The 20,276-nt window shown below is 40.5% G+C and overlaps 2 protein-coding genes across 4 annotated transcripts; both read right to left on the minus strand.

The window, feature by feature from the left end:
- Positions 1-97: 97 nt before the first annotated feature.
- On the minus strand, positions 98-9,311 carry scarf1 (scavenger receptor class F, member 1). Of its 2 annotated transcripts, XM_062418891.1 has the most exons (11): positions 9,211-9,311; positions 8,787-8,848; positions 8,572-8,673; positions 6,774-7,314; positions 6,242-6,460; positions 4,636-4,761; positions 3,748-3,854; positions 3,529-3,631; positions 2,551-2,675; positions 1,822-1,959; positions 98-1,683 (listed from the first exon to the last, which is right to left on the minus strand). In XM_062418891.1, exons 1-11 carry the CDS (start codon positions 9,309-9,311, stop codon positions 554-556), a joined length of 2,754 nt encoding a protein of 917 aa, XP_062274875.1. In that variant the 3' UTR covers positions 98-553. The 2 variants fall into 2 exon arrangements, with proteins under 2 accessions (XP_062274875.1, XP_062274874.1); XM_062418890.1 differs by having other exon boundaries at positions 98-1,959.
- Positions 9,312-9,900: 589 nt separating this feature from the next.
- On the minus strand, positions 9,901-19,978 carry rilp (Rab interacting lysosomal protein). 2 transcript variants are annotated; one of them, XM_062418704.1, is made up of 8 exons: positions 19,476-19,978; positions 17,894-18,017; positions 14,798-14,919; positions 13,343-13,528; positions 12,649-12,818; positions 12,344-12,466; positions 12,114-12,212; positions 9,901-11,348 (listed from the first exon to the last, which is right to left on the minus strand). In XM_062418704.1, the coding sequence occupies exons 1-8, from the start codon at positions 19,818-19,820 to the stop codon at positions 11,222-11,224; spliced, it is 1,296 nt and encodes a 431-aa protein (XP_062274688.1). In that variant the 5' UTR covers positions 19,821-19,978; the 3' UTR covers positions 9,901-11,221. The 2 variants fall into 2 exon arrangements, with proteins under 2 accessions (XP_062274688.1, XP_062274687.1); XM_062418703.1 differs by having other exon boundaries at positions 17,894-18,020.
- Between the last annotated feature and the right edge of the window lie 298 nt (positions 19,979-20,276).

The following is a 20,276-nucleotide window of genomic DNA, read 5'->3' on the forward strand; positions in this document are numbered from 1 at the left end:
TTTGCTTGAATAGAGAACACAGCTGTAGTGATATTTGTGCCACTTGCTCTTGCCTTTTTGGAATCACCACTCTCAGTCATGTCTATCTCTTCTGACACAAGAAGCGGACAGAGGGCAAAGACCAAGCCCTCATTTGACTGTTCTGGTTTGTGTGCAGCTGATACTACACACCACACCTGAGCAAATAAAAACAACTCTCATTTACTTACTGTTACTGCTACTGTTCAGCTGTCGATACTAAACGCTTTAAGGGAATATGTTGGGAGAAATTATCCAAATATCACACCTGATATTCTGGGGGTTTTTTTGTTGCCCCACTTACCTTTTAACCTAAAATATGTCATGTGTTTCTTGTACTTTCATTAGAATGTAGGCTAAATGTGAAGATCATTTTTTGGTCACAAACACTGCATAAATGTCACATAAAAACATACTACAGTAGTTTAGCTTTTCCTTTTTTGTCTGTAATGGTGTTACCTGCAAAATGATTTTTAAAAAAGTTCAGTACAGTTGTACTTGGATCAGACCTGCTGATGACGTGGTTTGTCCAAAGTTATGAATGTTTAATCATTACGTTTTCATAGCATGGTTCATCGTTCACACTGACCACTGCACCTTCATTGGCAATGACCTCAGTGAGACTTGCAGCGTCCCCTTCTGGTCCAATTGTCTGGTAGCCGCCCTCATTTTGTCCCATATTGAGGTTGTCCCCCTGCCCTCTGTCTCCCTCCGCCCTCAGCTCTGACCTAGAGTCCACTGAAGCCACCTCTGGCACGCTTTTCAAAATGGACGAGAGAGGCCTTTTAGGAGCACCACTCTCTAATGACACAGTGCCGTTAGCACCTGCTGTGTCAGATGAGTTGGGGGAAGCATGTTTCCTTCTGACAGGTTTACAAATGGCAACCTCTCCTCCAGAAGGCCCTTCCTGCTCCCACACACTCGCCCGAACTCCCAGCTTCCTCCTGGGTGGTTTGGTGATCCCTTCCGCTGTTTTGGCTTTGAGCCTGCCAGGATCCTGCTCCCTTTGTCTCTGGAGGCTTCCGAGTCGCCGTAGCATAGCCTGAACGGGGCCTTCTGTGCTCGACTCCACCTTTGATACGGGCCGACCCGCCTTACCCACCGTCACGTACACTGTAGTGACCTTATTTGTGTCGGAGGTAGATGTTGACACCTGATTCCCTTTTTGAGCAGCAGTGTTGGACATAGTCCGTCTTCGTCCTGATGCCCCAGGGACCTGCAGGGTGGAGCGGGACGGGGTGTTTAGGTTCCTATCTACTTCTTGTTCCCCTGCCTCACAGCTTGATTCCTGTTTATCTGTTGCCTCCTCATCCACCCCATCTTCCCTCTCCTCACCCTCAGCCCCATCTTCCTCACCAGGCCTAGCTGCACCTCCCTGATTTTGGAGGGCAGAGAGCACCAAAACCCCCCTAGCAGGCTTGGATTTGGTGCGAGGGTGTCCAAGGAGAGAGCTGGGGTCATGAGCCGAGCCACGTCTCTCTTTGGGGCTGAAGCGGGTGCCCTCAGCAAAAGAGACGGACGGACGCTTGGATTTGGCGATGCTGGAGGTGCGGGGGATGCTGAAGGGTGAGGTTATGTCCTCACTACTGAAGCCTGATGGGTCCAAGAACATGTTACACTTGGAGCTCATCTCCTGGAACTCGCCGCTGGCCACTGCTGGGATGTCTGTTGAAGAGAGAGAAAAGTCCAGCAACATTAGAAGACACAGACGAAGCACAGAACTGAAGCAACAGAATAAGCTGTAGCAGTTCTGCTCACTACCAGAAGAGGGCAACGTAGAGTAACATGAATCTCTACTCCTACCTCCTCTTGGAGGGACACAGTAGAGCGCCTCTCCCTCTTCCTCATCAGTGTCGAAGGACGAACCCTCAGTCACATAGCCGCAGGAAGGAGGCTCAATGAAACTGTGGTTGAAGGTCAGCTCCGGGTCATGGTGAGATACTGCGTGTGAGACATGAAAATAGAGATTGCATGACATAAATTATAAATGTCAGTCAAATCTGTGTTTAAGGTTTTAAGAGACATTTCTCAGAAGCTGGGAGCCCTCTCTTTCATTTCTTTCCATTTGCAATTAGCCATGATTTATTAACAGTTTGTTGTGATGACTATAAATTAAGTTGGTTTGAAAAGGGAAAAGAAAGCATATTGTGTTTTTAGTTTCATTGGCTTGAAGATCTCTCTCCTTCAAATAAGTGTTTTATCAATCTAACCTTTCTGGGTGAACAAGAGAGTCATTGTATGATCAATTATAGGCTTGACTTGAAATATCTGTTTTACTTCATGACTGGTTGAGTAAAATTGACTGAACTTTGAACTTTCACCCTTCTTTACACTAACTGATCTCTTCTCATCAGACAGTTACCTAAATATCACAATTTGAATTCATAATTCATGAAGTCATTCCTTAATAAGAAATGAAGATTTAAAATCAAAATATCACTGAGTCTATGTCTACCTTCCTTGGGTTAATAAAGCATTTTTAAAAATGACTACACTAGTACTACACTGTAATTATTGTGCTGTCAAACTGACCAGTCACACGAGGCAGGCCCGAGGACCAATTAGAGATACAGGGGAGAGCAGCGCCGATGTTTGCCAGGACGCTGTAGACGTGATATTTCATCCGGACGGACCAACCTCCATCAGCCACAGCCGCCCTGGAAAAAAGGAGAGTACAATGTTTTTGGGGGTTTTTTACCCTACAGTTGAATCTCACTAAATTAAAATAGCAGGAAACTGAATGTATTTCCACCACCTAAAGTGTCATGATAATTGAAATACATTGAGATTCATACCATTTTTTATCTTTTTTGATATGTAGCTTTTAAGAGAAAGAATTGCACCTAGGCACAAATTGTTGCACCATTTCATGAGACTTTACTTTGTTTTCTCATTTAAAAAGCTTACTGTGCCTTGCAAAAATGATGAAAAGAGTAAACAGATAAAAACATGAATCTATTAAACTACCAGAATAAGCAGAAGTAGAGGTGTGGCATTTTCTGAATTACTCTGACTTGTCTCAAAAGTAAAATAAAAACCCATGTAATGTAAATATATGTGACAGAGGATGTTTGTGATGATATTCCAAGCGTGTTCATGATCTTGACACTCATATAAATGCAGTGAACAGGCTGCAAAGACATCTAAATAAATGGATTCATTTCCAAATCAAAGCAGGCATTTTCACTCTTCACAAATGGCAACATCATAAAACTGTCCCCATTTACTAACTTTAACACCAACATGCCTCAAATCACAATCTATGATATACAAGATCCTGTGCTGTTAGTCACGGTTTAGTTAAAATGTGACATTTGACTCTTCTTCCAGATTCTGGGCCCTGTTTGCCACAACAATAAGTTTCTGCTCTGTTCTGAACAATTTGATATGGAAGTCAGCAATGTAGTGAAGGCCAAAGTGTATCCAGTTCAGTTCAAGGCGTAGTAGTGTTTGGACATGCACACAATGCTGAGAGGAGATAATATTGCGAGAAGGAAGTGAGGTACAGACCTGTCTTTGTCATCAGCAGGCCGTCCTCCACAACACAGACAGCAGCAGATTACAGCTACGAGCAGCAGGAGCAAAGGAACCAGTATACCTGCGAGCAGAGCACCTGACAAAAACACAAACACACACATACATAAATGTATATACATATCAAAAAATAGAAACATTTAAAGTTGCACTAAAGGTATAACCAGATGCATGTGGATGGATGGTCAGACGTACTGCTGGGGCAGGCACCAGTGACCGGGTGGCAGATGACCCCCTCCCCACAGTCGCAGGCAGAGGAACAGTTGAGGCCGAACTGCAGTGCGGGGCAGCTGCTGTTACAACTGGAGAAAAACAGAGCATCGTGTAATTACACCACCGCAGCAAAGAGAGCAGCCTGTGTATGAAGCCTGGATCATGATCTATTTCAGTACTCAGAAAATAAACAGAGAAGATTAAAGGGAACATACTGGAGGTTTTACACGTCTTAAACTTTTTGCCATTTTTGCCTTTGTTTGACAGTTTGATTTTGAAAAGAGATACTGATTGCATATTCTCTACATTACTGCTTGCAACTTTAAAAAGCAAACAGTGAGTTGCTGTTGACTTGTTTCAAAAATACTTCTTATTCAAGTTCACAGAAGCTCCAACGTGTTATTTGAGAGTCAGCTGCTGAGCAACAAGAAACGAAAATCAATTTTACATTATACTTTTCATAACACGCTGATTTGCTTACTGTTTTGTCCACTGGATTTGATTTTATTCATTTCTAGTTGACTATCAAATAGGTGAAAATTACCAGTTTCAAGCTATTCCAGTCTCTGTGATTTTTATATGAAGACTGCTTTTGGTGAATGATCAGCAGCAAACAGTTAAAACTGTATTTTTCTGTTAAATCATTGAATACACATTGATTAATCCCAGCTCGTGTGTGTGTGTGTGTGTGTGTGTGTGTGTGTGTGTGTGTGTGTGTGTGTGTGTGTGTGTGTGTGTGTGTGTGTGTGTGTGTGTGTGTGTGTGTGTGTGTGTGTGTGTGGGTGTGTGGGTGTGCGTGTGTGTTTTCAGTGAAACTATATCCCCATCCAAAGAGTAACATTAAGTTTGTGGTCTGACCAACCGGCTCACCTCTCTCCCTGAAAGCCTGGCTGACAGACACATCTTCCTGTCACGTGATGACAGTTACCATGGAAACATTGGCTACAAAGGAAGCTGCAGGCGTCTCCGTACGTCCTGTCAGAGCAGGCCTCACACCTGGCAGGCGATGACCGAGAACACAAATATGTTTTTGTTACTGATGAGGACATCTTGATGATCTACATTCACTTTCTTACCATCTGTCACACACTGAACATTACATAAACAAATGATTGTCTGTCCATCTCTGTCACACACAAATGCTCTCATTTTGCAGAGTGGATCAAAAGCATGCTTGCTCTTGAGGGCTGGCTATTTTAAGAATGCAAAGTAATCATCAAGGAGCATTTTTACGCTCCAACTTATAACCCTGACCAAAGGCTGCAAGGACTGTACACCTGATTTTGTGCACAGTAGCACATTCACTGCAAATTGCATAATCATGACACTTCATGTATCACAAAACATACTGCAGAGTTAAAGCCATTTTCCTCCATACATGCTGTCATTTTCATACAGTTAAAACTTGCTTGATGGAGATCTTATCATCACATGGCGATGCAGCTGTGGGCAACTACTGGTTTGATAATCCTTCCTTTGCTGAACACGTGTTCAGCATCTTGTAGGAAAACTCTGTCAAGTTAAACTTTCAAATGCACAAAACTGCCAAATCATCCTTTCTGTTCTGGGTTTGATCCTCTAAAAGTGAAAACAATAATAAAACTCAAATGTTGGAATTATACACCAATATACAACACAACACAACACTTAACCATGTTGAAGCACCACAGACTGTCTGCTCTGAAGTAAGTTTCAAGTCCTTGCAATTCATTTTCATATTTTGGTGAAATGAATAGAAACCAATAGCTGCCAGAGAAGTGTATAAATATGCCAATACCTTATGGCAGATGTTCTCAAATGTATAGGTTAGCTTGGTATGTAGCCAGGTCATGGAACATATTTAAGTTTTATAGAGGGGGTTGATATTTATTTATTATTTTAATAACTATGTAGATAGAAAGAATTGCTTTTCCACTTCCTCCTTTTGCCCTTGTTATTTCTTGCTGGCTGTTAAGAAAAGTATAAAAACGATATTTTACTAAAACAAATTATGTAGGTTATAATTATTTAAATGTCATTTTTTAAAATACTTGATTCAGAAATTCCTCCATGCTTCTCAAAATAGAGACTAAACGCAACTCTCACTCAGACTAAAATGATGACTCGCTGCAATAAAAAATAGAGCATATGAGAAACTGTTTTTTGTGTACCTTGGAAAATGTACAAGTGATTTACTTTAAGTAACGTTAATATAAGTTTAGGGCTGAAACTAATTACTATTACTATTATCAATTAATCATTTAGCCAATACAATGCTAAAAATTTGTGCAAAAATAGTATTTTTTTTCCCACAATTTCTCAGAGCCCACTATGATGTTGTTCATTTGCTTGTTTCAAAGATTAACAGCCCGAAACAAAGATATTGAGTTTACATTGTCATATGTGTCAAAGAAAAACAGCAAATCGTCATATCTGAGAATGACAGAAACAATAACAGTCAAAAGTGCTCATGTATGCATCACACATGTATACACACCTGGGTCCAGCCCATCCAGGATCACACCTCGAACATGTCCCAGTTTTTGGGTCACAGGACTCATTGGTCCTACATCGTGGACAGGTCCTCTCACAGCCGTCACCATAGTAACCAGACGAGCACGGCTGGTCGCATCGTGTACCATTCCAGCCGGGCTCACAGGCAGCACACACCCCATCAGTAACGGAGCAGTGCTGGTTGTCTTTACAGTGACCACAACTAAGTTCAGGAGAGAGGAGAGAGGCGATAATAATCATCAGTAATGTGGATATAATGACAAAGTGGGTAAAGGCAAATATTAGAACAGATAGAACAATATTGTAAGTTCAGAAAATGATATCATTTTAATGTAATGCAGCCTTTAAAAGCAGGAAAAGACAACACTTCTGCCGTATTACGATATTACAATATCCAAACTCTGAAACGATATCACGATAACGATATAATATCGATATATTGCCCAGCCCTAGAGTCCACCAAGTGAGTCTACAAACAAACATGTCTACCTTTATACCTGCACACACACACTTACCTCCTTGTACACCCGCTGCCGTACTTCCCAGCTTCACAGAGCTGGTTGCAGTAGGACCCCTGGTACCCTGGATGGCACAGGCACATCCCTGTATCCGTGTCACAGTTGCTGTGCGCAAAGTCACAGTTACATCGCCTGTCACAGGTGGGCCCCCACCAACCTGTCGTACACTCACACACACCACTCCGCTGGTTGCACGGTGACAGGTAGCAGTTGCAAGCTACGGGACATTTAAGCCCCCAGTGCCCTATTTTGCATTGGCACCGGCCTGTCAGCTGGTCACAGCCGAGGCCCGCTGAGCCCCCGGAGACGCACTGGCATGGCTTGGAGCAGGTTGACGACCACCAGCCCTCATTGCAGGTGCAGTTTCCGTGGATGGGGTGGCAGTGGCCGTGGCGGGTGCACTTGCAAGTGTTTTGGCACAGTGGGCCCCATCGATTGGCGTCGCAGATGCACTCGCCAGTGACAGAGTGACAACGACCATGTGGGAGGCACTTGCACACCTTGCGACAGTCTGATCCATAAAACTCTCTAGGACAACCTGGTAACGAAAAATAAATCAATTCAGATATAATTACTCATTATACAGAAGACAAGTGCGAAAAAGAACGAGACTGCAATGCAATCAGGTCTTTGTGGCTTAGTATTTTAGCTCTTCATTTTTAAAAGTCTCTTGGCCAGGATAGAAAGTAGTCAATAAACTAACATAAAACAGATAACACAAAATATGCTGACATAAAATTAAAAGACACAGACTGAATCAAAATTGCTAATATGAATCATAAAATTGCAAACTGGAATAACATGAATGGTTCTTTAAAGACCCCTTCCTTAAAAGTATTCTGCTTGTACTTAAATGTTATTGTTCTGATACACATGTTTGAGCTTCAGTGCAGAGTGGAGAAAGTTTCTCTATGCTCACATTGAATCTGAGTTTAATACATGTACTTATGAGCAATATTTGTGACATCACAGTCAGTTTAGTGTCCGATGAACATACACTGAGTTGACTTTACAGTTAAACTTTTGAAATGAACAATATTTGGATATTCAGAGATTCTGAGCAGGAGTCATCTTAAGATTCTTTAACTTGCTAATTGAACTCTTGGTGGAAAAAAACAAATCAGATGTCTTGAAGTTATCTTTAAAAATTGCCCAAGAGCTCATCATATTCAAGCCCGATCAATATATCAGTCAGCCGATTTTAACAGCCGATATTGGGCTATCACAGATATATTGGTAATGTATCAGTATCTGCATATGTTGTCCAATAAGCACAAATATTGTTTTTAAGTTATATAGGCAGCAATTTATGCGCAAGTTAAATATTGTTCTATTTGTGTGTTTGTTTGTTTTTATTTATAGGCTAGTTATTCATAATTATGAAATTCCTAATGACGTTTACTGTATCTGTGCACTGATTTTGGGAAATAAAGTTTATTGTTAAATTTTAAAATATACTGCCACTTCCCCTACATATCTTTGTCATAGTGTTTTATAGCCACATTTGGGGTATAATTGCAAAAATGTGTGTTTATTCATATCTATATATATTCCCACATTTCTGTATCAGCCCCAAAAATCCAGCATCGGTCAGGCTCTAAATCATATACATATTATATAAATATAATTTACATTAACATTTTGCACAAATCTTACTAAAAGCACCAATGATATGGTCAATTTTACACAATCTAACTTGCACAGTGTTCATGAAACTAGTTGAAATATATATATTTTTTAAAGTTACATGAATCCAAAGATGACCAAACAGCTTGTGTTGTTTATTATCACTCACGTCCTTTACAGTGAGCTCCAAAGAAACCAGGTGGGCATCGACACACTCCTGGATACACACAGAGCTCATCCTTCTGGCAGGCCTGCTCGCCCTCACACAAAGCTACTCACACACACACACACACACAAACACAGGATACCAGTGGATAAGACACCAGGAAAAACATGGAGGCAGTAAAATCATTATTTCTACATTATTTGAATAGTGACACTCACCTATGGTGCACTCTTTTCCTTCTTGAAGCCATCCAGTGCAACAGACCAGGGTGGACGGATCCCTGAATATATTCAAAAAGTAAATTAGCCTCAAACTTGAATCTGAGACTTAGCGTGAGGAACGAGGACTTTACATCTTTAATCTACTCAGAGGAATCAACTGCAGAGGAAAAGATTTAAACATCCACCGAGCTGTCCAGCAATGTTACACTTATGTTTAAGGTGTAGCTCCTTGAGAAATACATTGTTTAGAGGCACTACAATTTGTCCCAGGAAATGTTTTTATATCCTGATTTTCTCAACCGGTCCAAGGATGTAAAACTCTGTTACAAGCTGCTGTAGCTGCTCTCATCACTGGATTAAACTTTAAAAAGACAACAGGTGTGGGCGAAGGTAAAGTAAGTAAGGTAAAGTTGAAGTGTACCTGAGATTGTGGCAGACGTTCTTCCCACCAGGGTCCAGTGTGTGTGAGGAGGACAACGAGCAGCAGAGCAGAGCACTCAGAGCTCTGAGGAGAGGCTTCATCTCCACACCGGTCCGAAACCAAAACCTGGGACCGAAGATCTTCAATACAATCAAGTACAAGTCAAATAGGCTCCTGACTCCTCTCTTTTCTTTCATTCTTCTCAACTTCCAGTCAGAGGGAGCACAATGAGAGTCAGTATCTCTCTTTCTGTCTGCCCTCCACCCTTCCCTCCTTCCCCTCCTTTCTCTCTCTCTCTCTCCTGTGAGTCGTCTTGTGGCTCTAATGCAGTCAGAGAGGTCGAAGCCCCCGAGTTTCCTCTTCCCATTTCCTGGGGAAGTCAGAGCCACTTCCGTCTATTCAGCCAGACACAGAGCTTTTTAAAGATGGTCGAACACTAACACACAAAACTCGCCGCACACACTCACGGACAAACACAATACGCACAACCCTGATGTTCACCCCTTTCCCAGAATCTTCCAGATGATGAAGAAACTCCTTATGAGCCATGAAAGTTAGAACAAAGACATGACCACTTTGAACTTTGAAATTCATTCATTCAAAAATTCATTCAACAACAGCAACTAGTGTAGCATTTTTTCTCAAATCATAGAGAAAAAAATTACAAAGACTATTTGGATTGTGTTCTGTGTTTAAAGGATTTTATTGAATATCAGTGTTACAGAAAGTCCACATTTTGTGTTTCTATCACACTTTCAGTAAAATCCACTCACATGGCATCTTAAATCTGTTTTGTCATCAAAAATGTTCATAAAACTTTCCATTAAAAACATGCTTACAAAAATATTTATGATTGCAAACATATCGTAGGAGATGTTCTGATTGGAGGGTCACATATTGCCTCTCTTAACGAATACAATACCAGCCGTCTGAGTAGTGCTATGATCAGACATTTAGGGGGAACAGAGGGGTCACTCAGAAAATGTGGAGACTTGATGATCATTTGTCAGATAAACGTGGTGGGGATTTTAAAAAAAAAACAACAACTCACTTTCTCATTTCCACAGGGAAGCACATAACTTCCTTTTTTAAGTAACCAACAGAACCCGCGTGCCGACATAAACACACACACACATGTATGGCACCACCAGTTAAAAAAAAATACACACCAGTTAATGATGACTGAAAATTAAGAAATTATTATATTTTTAACAATACAAGCAGCAAGTTAAGGCTTATGGGGTTAAAATGCACTCGCTGCTTAAATGGAAGAGATTCGTAATAATATGACTAAAAGTTTTTTTTTCTCCTAGAGTATAAAAGTGCTTTAGATCATCAACAATACATGAGTAAAAACACATCTTAGAAATCCCCAGCATGAGGTAAAAGTTTCATGATGACTTTGTGGTAAAATGTTGATTTTTTTTTTTTAAATAAAATAAACCTCTTGTGGAACAAAGATGTGCTTAATAGACACAGTTTCCACTTTACCAGAGTATATACAATATCTGCAATATCTTTGGTGTTTTAAAACATTTGAGGATTTATATAAATATCTATAAGTAAAAACCCATTTTTCCAGAATTACATGGCTAACAATAAAACCTTCCCTATAATAGAGAGTAACATTATTGTTGTATTAATACTTGAGTCGGACTAGTTGAGAGTTTGTACCAAGTATTACTCTTAATACTGCTGCTATATGCTGTAGTTGAAGAATGTTCTCTTTGAAAAGATAAGGAGACTAAGCCAGAAGAGGAAATGAAAGGAATTATGTCAAATACAGGTCAGTTTGTTTCAACATTCAAACTTTCACACTTTCTCTTTTTTTATAGTGCTTATGTGTGGTGATGTTGGGGATTTCAATAGTCAGTGTAACTTTTTCCTGAGCTACAACAGATGTTTCTGTCATGAGCTGAGGCAGAAGGTGCAACTACAGGAAGAAGAGTGTTTTGTTTCGGATCACAACTAGCAGAATCTCACAGCGAGCGCTCTCAGGTCGATCCCGGACTCAGGAGGATGGCCGCTGATCCCGCTCCTCATTGGCCTCCGAGTCACCGAGGATCTCCCAGCTGGAGATGGAGGTGCTCATGTGAGTGGGGCTCCGGCTGTTGCCCGACCGCGTCAAGAAACCAAAGCTGCAGGAGACAGAGGAGTAAAGAGGAGGTCAGATCTGCTGTGAGGGATTACAGCTAAATATATCCCGAGACTGATGGGGATCTCAGGACAGTGACAGTGTCAGCAGAGAGTGACAACACCATGCTCTGATTCACAGATCCGCTGTTTTTACAGCAGTGATGATTCAGGCCATTTAGTTTTCCATTTCTCTTGCTTTGCATTTGATGAGAGGTGAAATCTATTTCTATTCCATTTTTATTTCAGATATTCTCATGCATTATTCATTTTTTCTGTCTGAATTACATCATTTGTAGAAAGGTCAAAAAAAGACACAGTTGGTAGAAACACTACAGTTTACTTTTGTGTGTACTGTGCAAACATGATACATACTGTTTGTCTAAAACCTTTTTCCCCTATTGTCACTCTCAAAGTCTAATATAAAACCCATAACACATGGTATGCACAAGGTATGCACCATAATATTCTCTTACTTAATGAAAGTAAAGTCACAATGACAAAGACTCCTTAGCACAAAAGTTACAGGGTAAATTCGATTTCTGTCTCTGCGGATCTTATCTCCTGGGACTTTCCATCCTCTACTCCCTATTTTTCATGTATTCACTGCAAAGCAATGACTGCAGAAGCTAAATTGCCATACCACAACCAGCAAAAAACTTTGGTGACAGATCAGAGAGACTCATCATCCGTGGTTTTTTGCAGACTAGCATTGATGTTTTATACTGCTGACGTCTGAGCGGTGCAGCACAGGTGGAAGTTGTACTCACAGGTTTCGAATGCGCGATTCAGCCGGTTTGTCAGAACCATCTACTTCCGTGCCGTCTACTTCTGTTTGCCCATACAGAGAGCTCTTGTCTTCCTCGTCACTGGAGATGGAAAAAAAACCATCAAAGTGTGAAAACACAGTGAGTCTGTGTGTAATAACGACTGCCAAAAAGAACTGAACATATTTCTTTGGAAATGATCAATGTGTTGACTGTCTGTGTGTAAGTGAGACCTGCTGCAGTCATTCACGGGAATCCCAAGCATCTTTGCCTTGATGAGCGTTCTCCGTTTTTTGATGGCAGAGCGCACGGCTTCTAAAAGGAAGCCTGGACACCTCTCCTCACTCAGGATCTCCCTGCAGAGACAACACAACACAAACAAATTGGCAACGACACCCTTAAGAGCCACCAGCTTCTCTTTCACTTTTCGCTACTTTATCCTTTAAACTAACTAAAGCAGCCTTGTGAGCCTGATGGGAGCATTTACACTAATTCATTAATTCTCAATTTATTCAGACTATCATGAAACTTGACGCACCTCTGATAATAGCTGAGCTCCTCCTGCACCAGGAAGAGGTTGGTTTTAAGCTCATTCCTCTCAAAAATGATGTCGCGCACCTCCTTCTTGGTGAAGCACGGTATATCAGGATCCTTCTGATCAACTGCTGGCTTTTTCGTTGACTCCCGAGCTGTCTGACTTGGACAGGACTGATGGGAGAACAGAGAGTCATCAGGTTCACCCAGACTAAAAGAAAAGACTCAAAACTATACGGCAACAAAACAACAGCCAAGTGTTATGTCGTGAGTTGGTTAGAGGAAGAAAGAGCTTTACATTTTCATTTTACTTAGTAGACCTGGAGTTAAGACTATTTTCTTGTTCCGAACATTTTAGAATGAGCGAAGCAGCAGAGTTTACATAATTTCAATAGATGGACTGAAATAATCCCTGTGCAGATCTGGCTCCTTGGCTCCACTCATTTCATAAACAGATGCCCAGTTAAATTGTGATTCAACACCCCATAAAGAAAGCAAACTTAACAAAAGTTCCTGATCTATATTGACCTGCAGCTGGGAGAGCTTGTTTTGCACATGTGAAGTATTTAAAATAATTTTGAATTAAAAAAACCAACCTTAACAAGCAAACATTTATACATGAGTCAAGCAGACTATGATGTACTTCTTTGTATGTGACATAAAAGCAACATAAATAGAGAGTAATAATCTCTGCATACGGGGCTGTTGCTGTTGGTTTTGTCCAGCTGTGCTTGGAGGTTTTCTATTTCTTTGGTCTTCTCTTTGAGGTCAGCCTCCATGTCGGCCTTTCTCTCCACGGTGCTCTTCAGCTGGGCCTGCATCACATTCTGCTTGTGTCGCAGCTCTGCGTTCATCTTCATGAAGCGGTCCAACTGCTCCTGAAGCTACACAGACACAGATGCCCAATGTTTAATCATGAATTGTGAGTAGACTTAGTATAGTTAAGTTTCCCAACAGTGATAAATAGAATTAAAGCCACAACCAATAAATCAGGGCAGAACCAAGTCCTGTCAATAAAACAATCTATCTGTATCTGTATTTATTATATGGCTGACAGTAACAGCGACAGAGAAATGAGGTGAAATGACCTATGGAGATTCAGACCAAAAGTCTGTGGGAGAGAGACAATAAGAATGAAACAACGCAATGTCAAAACAAGTGTAGCATTCATTTTTAAGGATGAAAACAATTCCTGACATCCATTTGAGCAAACAGATAAACTAGTTTAGTTGACCATGAGCTGACTGGGAGCAAAGAGCAGAGCATTACCAAATACACACCCAGTTATGGCTGGTATTCAAATCATGTGGTATATTATACGCACACACACAGACACGTGCAAACGTAAGAACAAATACACACGCAGGCACACATACACAAACACACACAGAGAAGTTGCCCAGACTTGTCTAAAATGTAGCTTTATTCTCAACCAGTAACTATGTGAATAATCTCTGCACTTTTCTCTCTTTCTCTGATAGCTGACACACTTCCTGTCCTCCATTGTGTTTAGCCGTGTGGTTTACATGCTGTAACTTCTCTTCTGATGCTGCATGTGATGCATATAATTATGTGTGTATGTTACAAGGCTCTACGTGTACAAATATTACAAAACTTGCTAACAGTGCAATAATAAACATCATTGTGTGTGTGTGAGGAAAGTCAGGAAACTAACCTTTGGAGCTACAGTCATAAATATCATTCCTGTTATCATCATGTGTGTCATCAAATACATCAGCACTTTACTGTAAAGCTGCTCTTTTTATGGCTTTATGTTTTAAAAGGTGTTAAATGTGTCTTTTGTTTCCAAATATGTGTCTGTTTTTAAATGTGAACACCCTGACATGAGGAGAATGGCATTTCATTCCCATGTATACTGAATGTGTATTATGGAAGAGACAATAAAGTTCAGATTCTGTTGATGGGTGTCAAGCACAGTAGCAGAAATAACAGATTTTTATCTACTGAGCTGCTCTCCAGTCCAGAAACCTTCCCCCTGGTTCTCACTAGCTGAGTTTAATAGTCACACCCAACTATTTCACATAAATGCATGTGAGGGCTGCTGTGCTGCATACCACTGCGCCTTTTAAGGAATGTATTATTGTGCTTGAGCAGCTTTGTCATTCACACTGTGTGGCTTTGTGTCTCCTTACCGCCTCCACCTCTTTGGAGATGGTGGTTATCTCCTGGACTTTGGCTCTCAGCTCATCTCTCTGCTTGTCCACCACCTCCTTCAGCTTCAGCATCACCTCTCGCTCCTGCCGCTGGACTCGGTCTACACACGCACCAACATGCACACACAAATACACAAAGGGTAAGATAAAGAAAACAATAGTCGAAAAACACACGTCCTCTTTGTGAATCCTTTTTCTGCCCCTCTGCTGTCTGAGACTGAAGCTCTTAATAAACTAAGGTATGGGATAAGCAGTATTATATAACATTTATGTCATTATTATTATTGTTAGGGCTAATTATTTGGTCTATAAAATTTGAAAAATGACTGTAAAGGTTACGCGTCCAGATGTTTTGTCCGAAAAACAGTTTAAACATCAAAGATATTCAGTTAACTATCGCATGACAAAGAAAAGCATTAAATCCTCACATTTGAGAGGTTGAAAACAACTCTTTTTCGGCATTTTTGCTCATAGAAACTTCCAAAACTATTCTTTTATTACCAGAAGCACAATTCCAATAGTTACCAATTCATTTTCTGTCAACTGACTAATTGATTAATTGGCAAATCATTGCAGCTCTAATTATTATGTTACATTATGTAGTTCACTGATGGCTAATAAAGGTACTTTACTGATTTGTAGCATTGCATAATCTATCATGCAGTAAAGCACAAGACAAATGTCGAAAATGGAATAATGACTGTACATGATATAAATACTCAAAAGAGTTGCTACTCCAACTATTCCAACTATGTACATGGCAAAAGATAAGATTGCAACAGAGAAAATGAAACTACGTAGACAGTTGTTAGAGTGTGAATACTTGAAACTTGAATCTATTTTACACGGTTTTACACACTTAAAGGGTCAGTTCAGTCAAATCACAAAACATATATTATCTAGCCACACAGATAGTTTCAGTTTTATGTACTTTTTGATTTTATTTCAGACAATAAAAATAAAATAGAATAATAATAAAACCTCCATCATTGGTACTGTGTGACATTAAGATTGTACTATCTCGCACCATTATCAAGGTACTCATCACAGTCCATATTATCCTTGTACTCATTATAGATCACATTATCAAAGAGCTCATTACAAAAAAAACAAGTGGAAAAAAGAAAATAATTCAAATCCCTGCCCTGGGTTATTCCATTTCATATATATCCCATATTTTTACATCCATAAGTTCCAAGGTTTTGAGACATGAATCATTTAAACATACGCCACCAGCCCAGCATGAGGAGGTGAACAGAATTTTGTTTGTGTCGTTCACAGCAATTCAGAATCAACAATTTGTGCAACATGCTGGTTAATTTGAATTATCCACATGCCTTACACAGGACGTAAAAGTAGAAGTAGTTCACAGTGAGGTCTGTGGATTATCAGGAATATCTAGAACAGGACATTGTTTACCTGGGACATTTTTCTTGAGTTTTTCACGTGTATTTTTTGAATGCAAACATAACACATTTAACTTTCTAATCACTTCTATTGTTCTGAGCTGTAGGCAAAATCTCTGGCTTGTATTTTCAGATAAGCTATCATATCTATTGCATTGTTTAATACCATTCATGGCTGCTGAGCATGAACTGAACCTTTAGACTTAAAATAAAAGAGTGTCTTTACCCCTTTAGTTACAACATTTGGACTATTTCTGATCATCCCATTGTTGGACTGCCAGACTTCTTCGTACATGCTGAGACTGTAACATGTTTAAGGTTTCATTTTTTTACAACAGGGTTTTCTTCTTGAAAATAAAACAATGACCAGAACGACTAGTTAAATCTGTCAATACATATTTTACATGTTCATATTCATTTAACATTTGCTGGTAAATAGCAGACCATATAGATTATAGAGAGTGCTTGCATGTTATGGGCAGTACAGTATACAGTGGGTGGTAAAGGGTTAAACCATATACTGTAGTCCCTAAAAACTTCTACAGCACATTTTAACTTCACTACAGCCAAAGGAGGCATGGGAGCCTGTTGTAGCAGTCCTATTCACCACATGATAAAATGGTTACACTCACCTAAAACATGGCCTCTTGTCAGATAAATCACAAAGTATTAAGGCAGGATGTTTTCCTTTAAGTACATGAAAACAGGAGACAGCAAAGCGACTCCACCCTGTGGCTCACATTACTGGGGGATTATGTCTACATGCTGGGAGTCTTCAGTAAATACATTTGTTATTATGTACGCAGTGTAAATACTATCATTTTTTTAAAGTCCTATCCTAACAGTGAAGACAAATGCTGCTGCACCTCTCTAAATAATTACACTGTAAACACTGAAACAACCAGTTTGACTCCTTTCTGCCTCATGTTAACACTGCAGATATGACAGCAACCCACCTGCTTTGAATCTGTGCCGTAATTGGCGGAGATGCTGTTTCACAGTTAATGTGTTTTGCATACATTTGCATTCATGAAGAGGACTGGTACCATGATCAAATTAAATCTATGTCTGTTTGGATGATCCCTGCTGTTTACAGTACTTCTGAAAATGATTAATATCAAGTACTTTCAACTATTTTTGTGATTTTTGCATTTATTCATTCTATGGCATTTTCAAACTATTATAACCAGCACTGGGCATTAAAAGCCATCTTAAAATCTTGCAAGGCACAAATATTTCCAATTTTTTTTTCAACTTTTGCCTTTGTTGGATAGAGGACAGTGAAGTGGCCGACACAAGGGAAGAGAGATATACAGTAGGTACAACATGCAACCAAGTTCACTGGCTGGAATCTAATCAGCGATATTGTGCACAGTAACCATTCAGCTATCAGGGCCAATATTTTGAGTTGTGAATGTCCACTCAGCACAGATGGAAAAGATTATCCAGGATTCCCTGAGGCTTTATGAAAAGTTCATGTGGTAACAGTAACATCTCTGCTATGGTGAGATTGACACATTCATATGAGGACAGTAAACTATTTGTAATCTAAAACAGTGAACGCCTCCCGTCTGAGCTGATTTGCGCAATTTTACTAAACACAATCCAAATTTAAAAAACTTTGCAACATGTTTAACATTTGCCTTGAACTGAAAATCCTCAGCCATACCTTCATGTGCATGGCTGCCTTTCAGTCGGCTCTGTAGCTCCTCCCGGTCTTCCTGGAGCTGCTGTACCTGGACCTGCAGCTCCTCACACCTCCTCCTCCACTGCTGCTCCTTCTGCTGCAGCTCCTGCTTTAAAGAACAGAAGCCAAAACCTCAGAGACACGAGGTATACTAAACTTTCAGATTAAACAAGTTGTGATGTAACCGTGCCGTTAAAATCCCCTTTAGGAACTTGCATTCAGCAAAACAGGTTGGGCCTGTCGATTTGTTAAGTTACTACAGATGTTTTGTTGAAATGGTTCCAGTACATCTCAACATCAAATTCTGATGCCAGGACCACTCCTCTCAATGTAGCCTACTCTCTTAGCAATGATTATATCAACACTGGTTGGTCTAATGCAGTGTTTCCAACAGTGGGTGTTGGTGCCCTGAGTATAGGGAAGGGGTGCTGTGAGATTTATCATATCATTGTTCATCTATTATGTGTTTTTAATAATGTTTCACCACTTGTCCAGCTATAATAATATTGCCATGGGCCAATCTGCATTATGGATATTTTTACTGCAGATAATATATGTCTACATAAGGGTAGAGCTGCAACTACTAGTCGATTAATCAATTCATTTGGTTTGTGAACTGTTGGTTGGGACAAAACAATACATTTTAGGTTGCATCTTGCTTTGAGAAACTGTGATTGACATTTTTCACCATTGCCTTTGACGAATCGATTCATCAAGAAAAATAATCGGTAATCAAAATAACAGTTAGCTACAGTACAGAGTACTTTTACATGATGGTATTCCTCCTCTTACTTAAGTTCACTAAAATTCCTAAAAGTGTTGTTTCTTTAGTATTTCCCCCACCACTGTAGCAACGTCACGATGCACCAAAGCCGCGTTATATTTCCCACCCGCATCCGGCGAAGACCCGCCCTACTCTGCCTCTGATTGGTTCTTGCCACTCCTCATGCCTAAATCTAACCAATCCAAACGACGAAGGTAACGAGTACTAGCCAATCAGAGGCAGAATAGGGCGGGTCTTCACGGAATCTGTAAAAATAAGCTAAAACGACAGTGCAGCTTTAGACATGGCTTTCCCCCCCAAACATTAATAAGGTAAAAAACAGTTATAACAGTACACGTTAAATCTTAACTAACAGCACTGGCAGTCAATTAAATAAAACATACATTAAAAAACGAGTTTGGCTTCATAACAATATCGCTTAAAACAGACAATGTCACGGTTGCCTTGACGACACTGACTGAGCAGCATGGCTGTTGTTTCAAGTTAGCGGTATAACAGCAGAAAACATTCATGTGTGACCTCGCAGGTGACTCAGGCCTTCAAATCTGAGTAAAGTAAGTAATTTCAGTTCCATGTGGCCTGAATACATCCACACAGACGTCTCTTTCTACCATGTTTTCGCCACATTTGTAAGGCCTTGCCTGTCACAACACGCTACATATGTCAGTCACCACCACAGAGTAACTGTGTTGTACTCGTTGTTACAGAGTTATAACAATGTTTATACGGTGTTTACAACAAACTAGGGGGAGGATTAAAAGCTACCATAATGTTCCTCACCCGTGTTTCATGTTTATCATTGCTTTCCTCTCCTCCTTCTTTCCTTTCTCGTTTCTTCTGCTGCTGCAGCTGTATCGTCTCAAAGGTCTTCAGCAGCTCTTCCTCCCGCAGTTTGTGTGCGTGGTTCCTCGACGCAAAGCTCTCCAGCAGCTCCAGCACTTTCACAATTTTAGGCACCAGACCCACGACGCTTTCCTTGCCGTAGCCGTCGATGAGCTTCTCCAACTCGGTGCCGATCAGCTTGGCAATCTCGTACACATTGTCCACGGTCAAAGCCGAGAAAGTCCTCTCAAAACAATCCTCCAATGCGGGTTTGTCGTCCGAGTGAGATGCAGGTTCCTCCATGTCTGAATTAAAAACCAGCAGCAGCTCACTTCACATGCTCTTTATCAACAATATCGAAAGCGACAGTGGCTCGTCAGCGCCACATTGTCCGACAACCGTGAAACGAGTTTATGAAAGTGAAAACACTGCTGTAGCCTACTGTTTAATTTTGCACCCACGCTGCAGTGCAGACACGCCTGCTGCTCCTCTTCTGACAATATCACGTCATGCAAATTAATCAGTACTCAGCTAACAAATAACAAATGCAAGGACATCGAGTACTCCTGCAAATCCACTGTATTACAAGGTTCTGGCAGCTCTCTTGCAGTCTACCTCGCTGCAGGATCCTCCTACTTTTCTGACCAATGTAATACGAGTACAAACACTCAGCTACATGCAGAAACTCGCCTGCCAGGTCGAGCATACTGATGCATGCAGCAGAGCGTGAACATTTCATTTCCTCTGTGAATCTGCACC

This window comes from Scomber scombrus, chromosome 5, assembly GCF_963691925.1.
Source record: "Scomber scombrus chromosome 5, fScoSco1.1, whole genome shotgun sequence".
Taxonomy (NCBI): Eukaryota; Metazoa; Chordata; class Actinopteri; order Scombriformes; family Scombridae; genus Scomber; species Scomber scombrus.

Bases quoted from the DNA above. Each gene is read 5' to 3' on its own strand.
- rilp (XM_062418703.1), bottom strand. From the start codon at position 19,820: ATGGAGGAACCTGCATCTCACTCGGACGACAAACCCGCATTGGAGGAT. The intron at 13,529-14,797 runs GTAAGGAGACAC...GTGTCTGTGTAG, and splicing joins TCTCCAAAGAGGTGGAGGCG to CTTCAGGAGCAGTTGGACCG. The intron at 12,467-12,648 runs GTGCGTCAAGTT...TTGTCTCTGCAG, and splicing joins GAGCTCAGCTATTATCAGAG to GGAGATCCTGAGTGAGGAGA.
- scarf1 (XM_062418890.1), bottom strand. From the start codon at position 9,311: ATGAAGCCTCTCCTCAGAGCTCTGAGTGCTCTGCTCTGCTGCTCGTTG. The intron at 8,674-8,786 runs GTGAGTGTCACT...GTGTGTGAGTAG, and splicing joins AGGAAAAGAGTGCACCATAG to CTTTGTGTGAGGGCGAGCAG. The intron at 7,315-8,571 runs GTGAGTGATAAT...TTTCGTTACCAG, and splicing joins TGGAGCTCACTGTAAAGGAC to GTTGTCCTAGAGAGTTTTAT.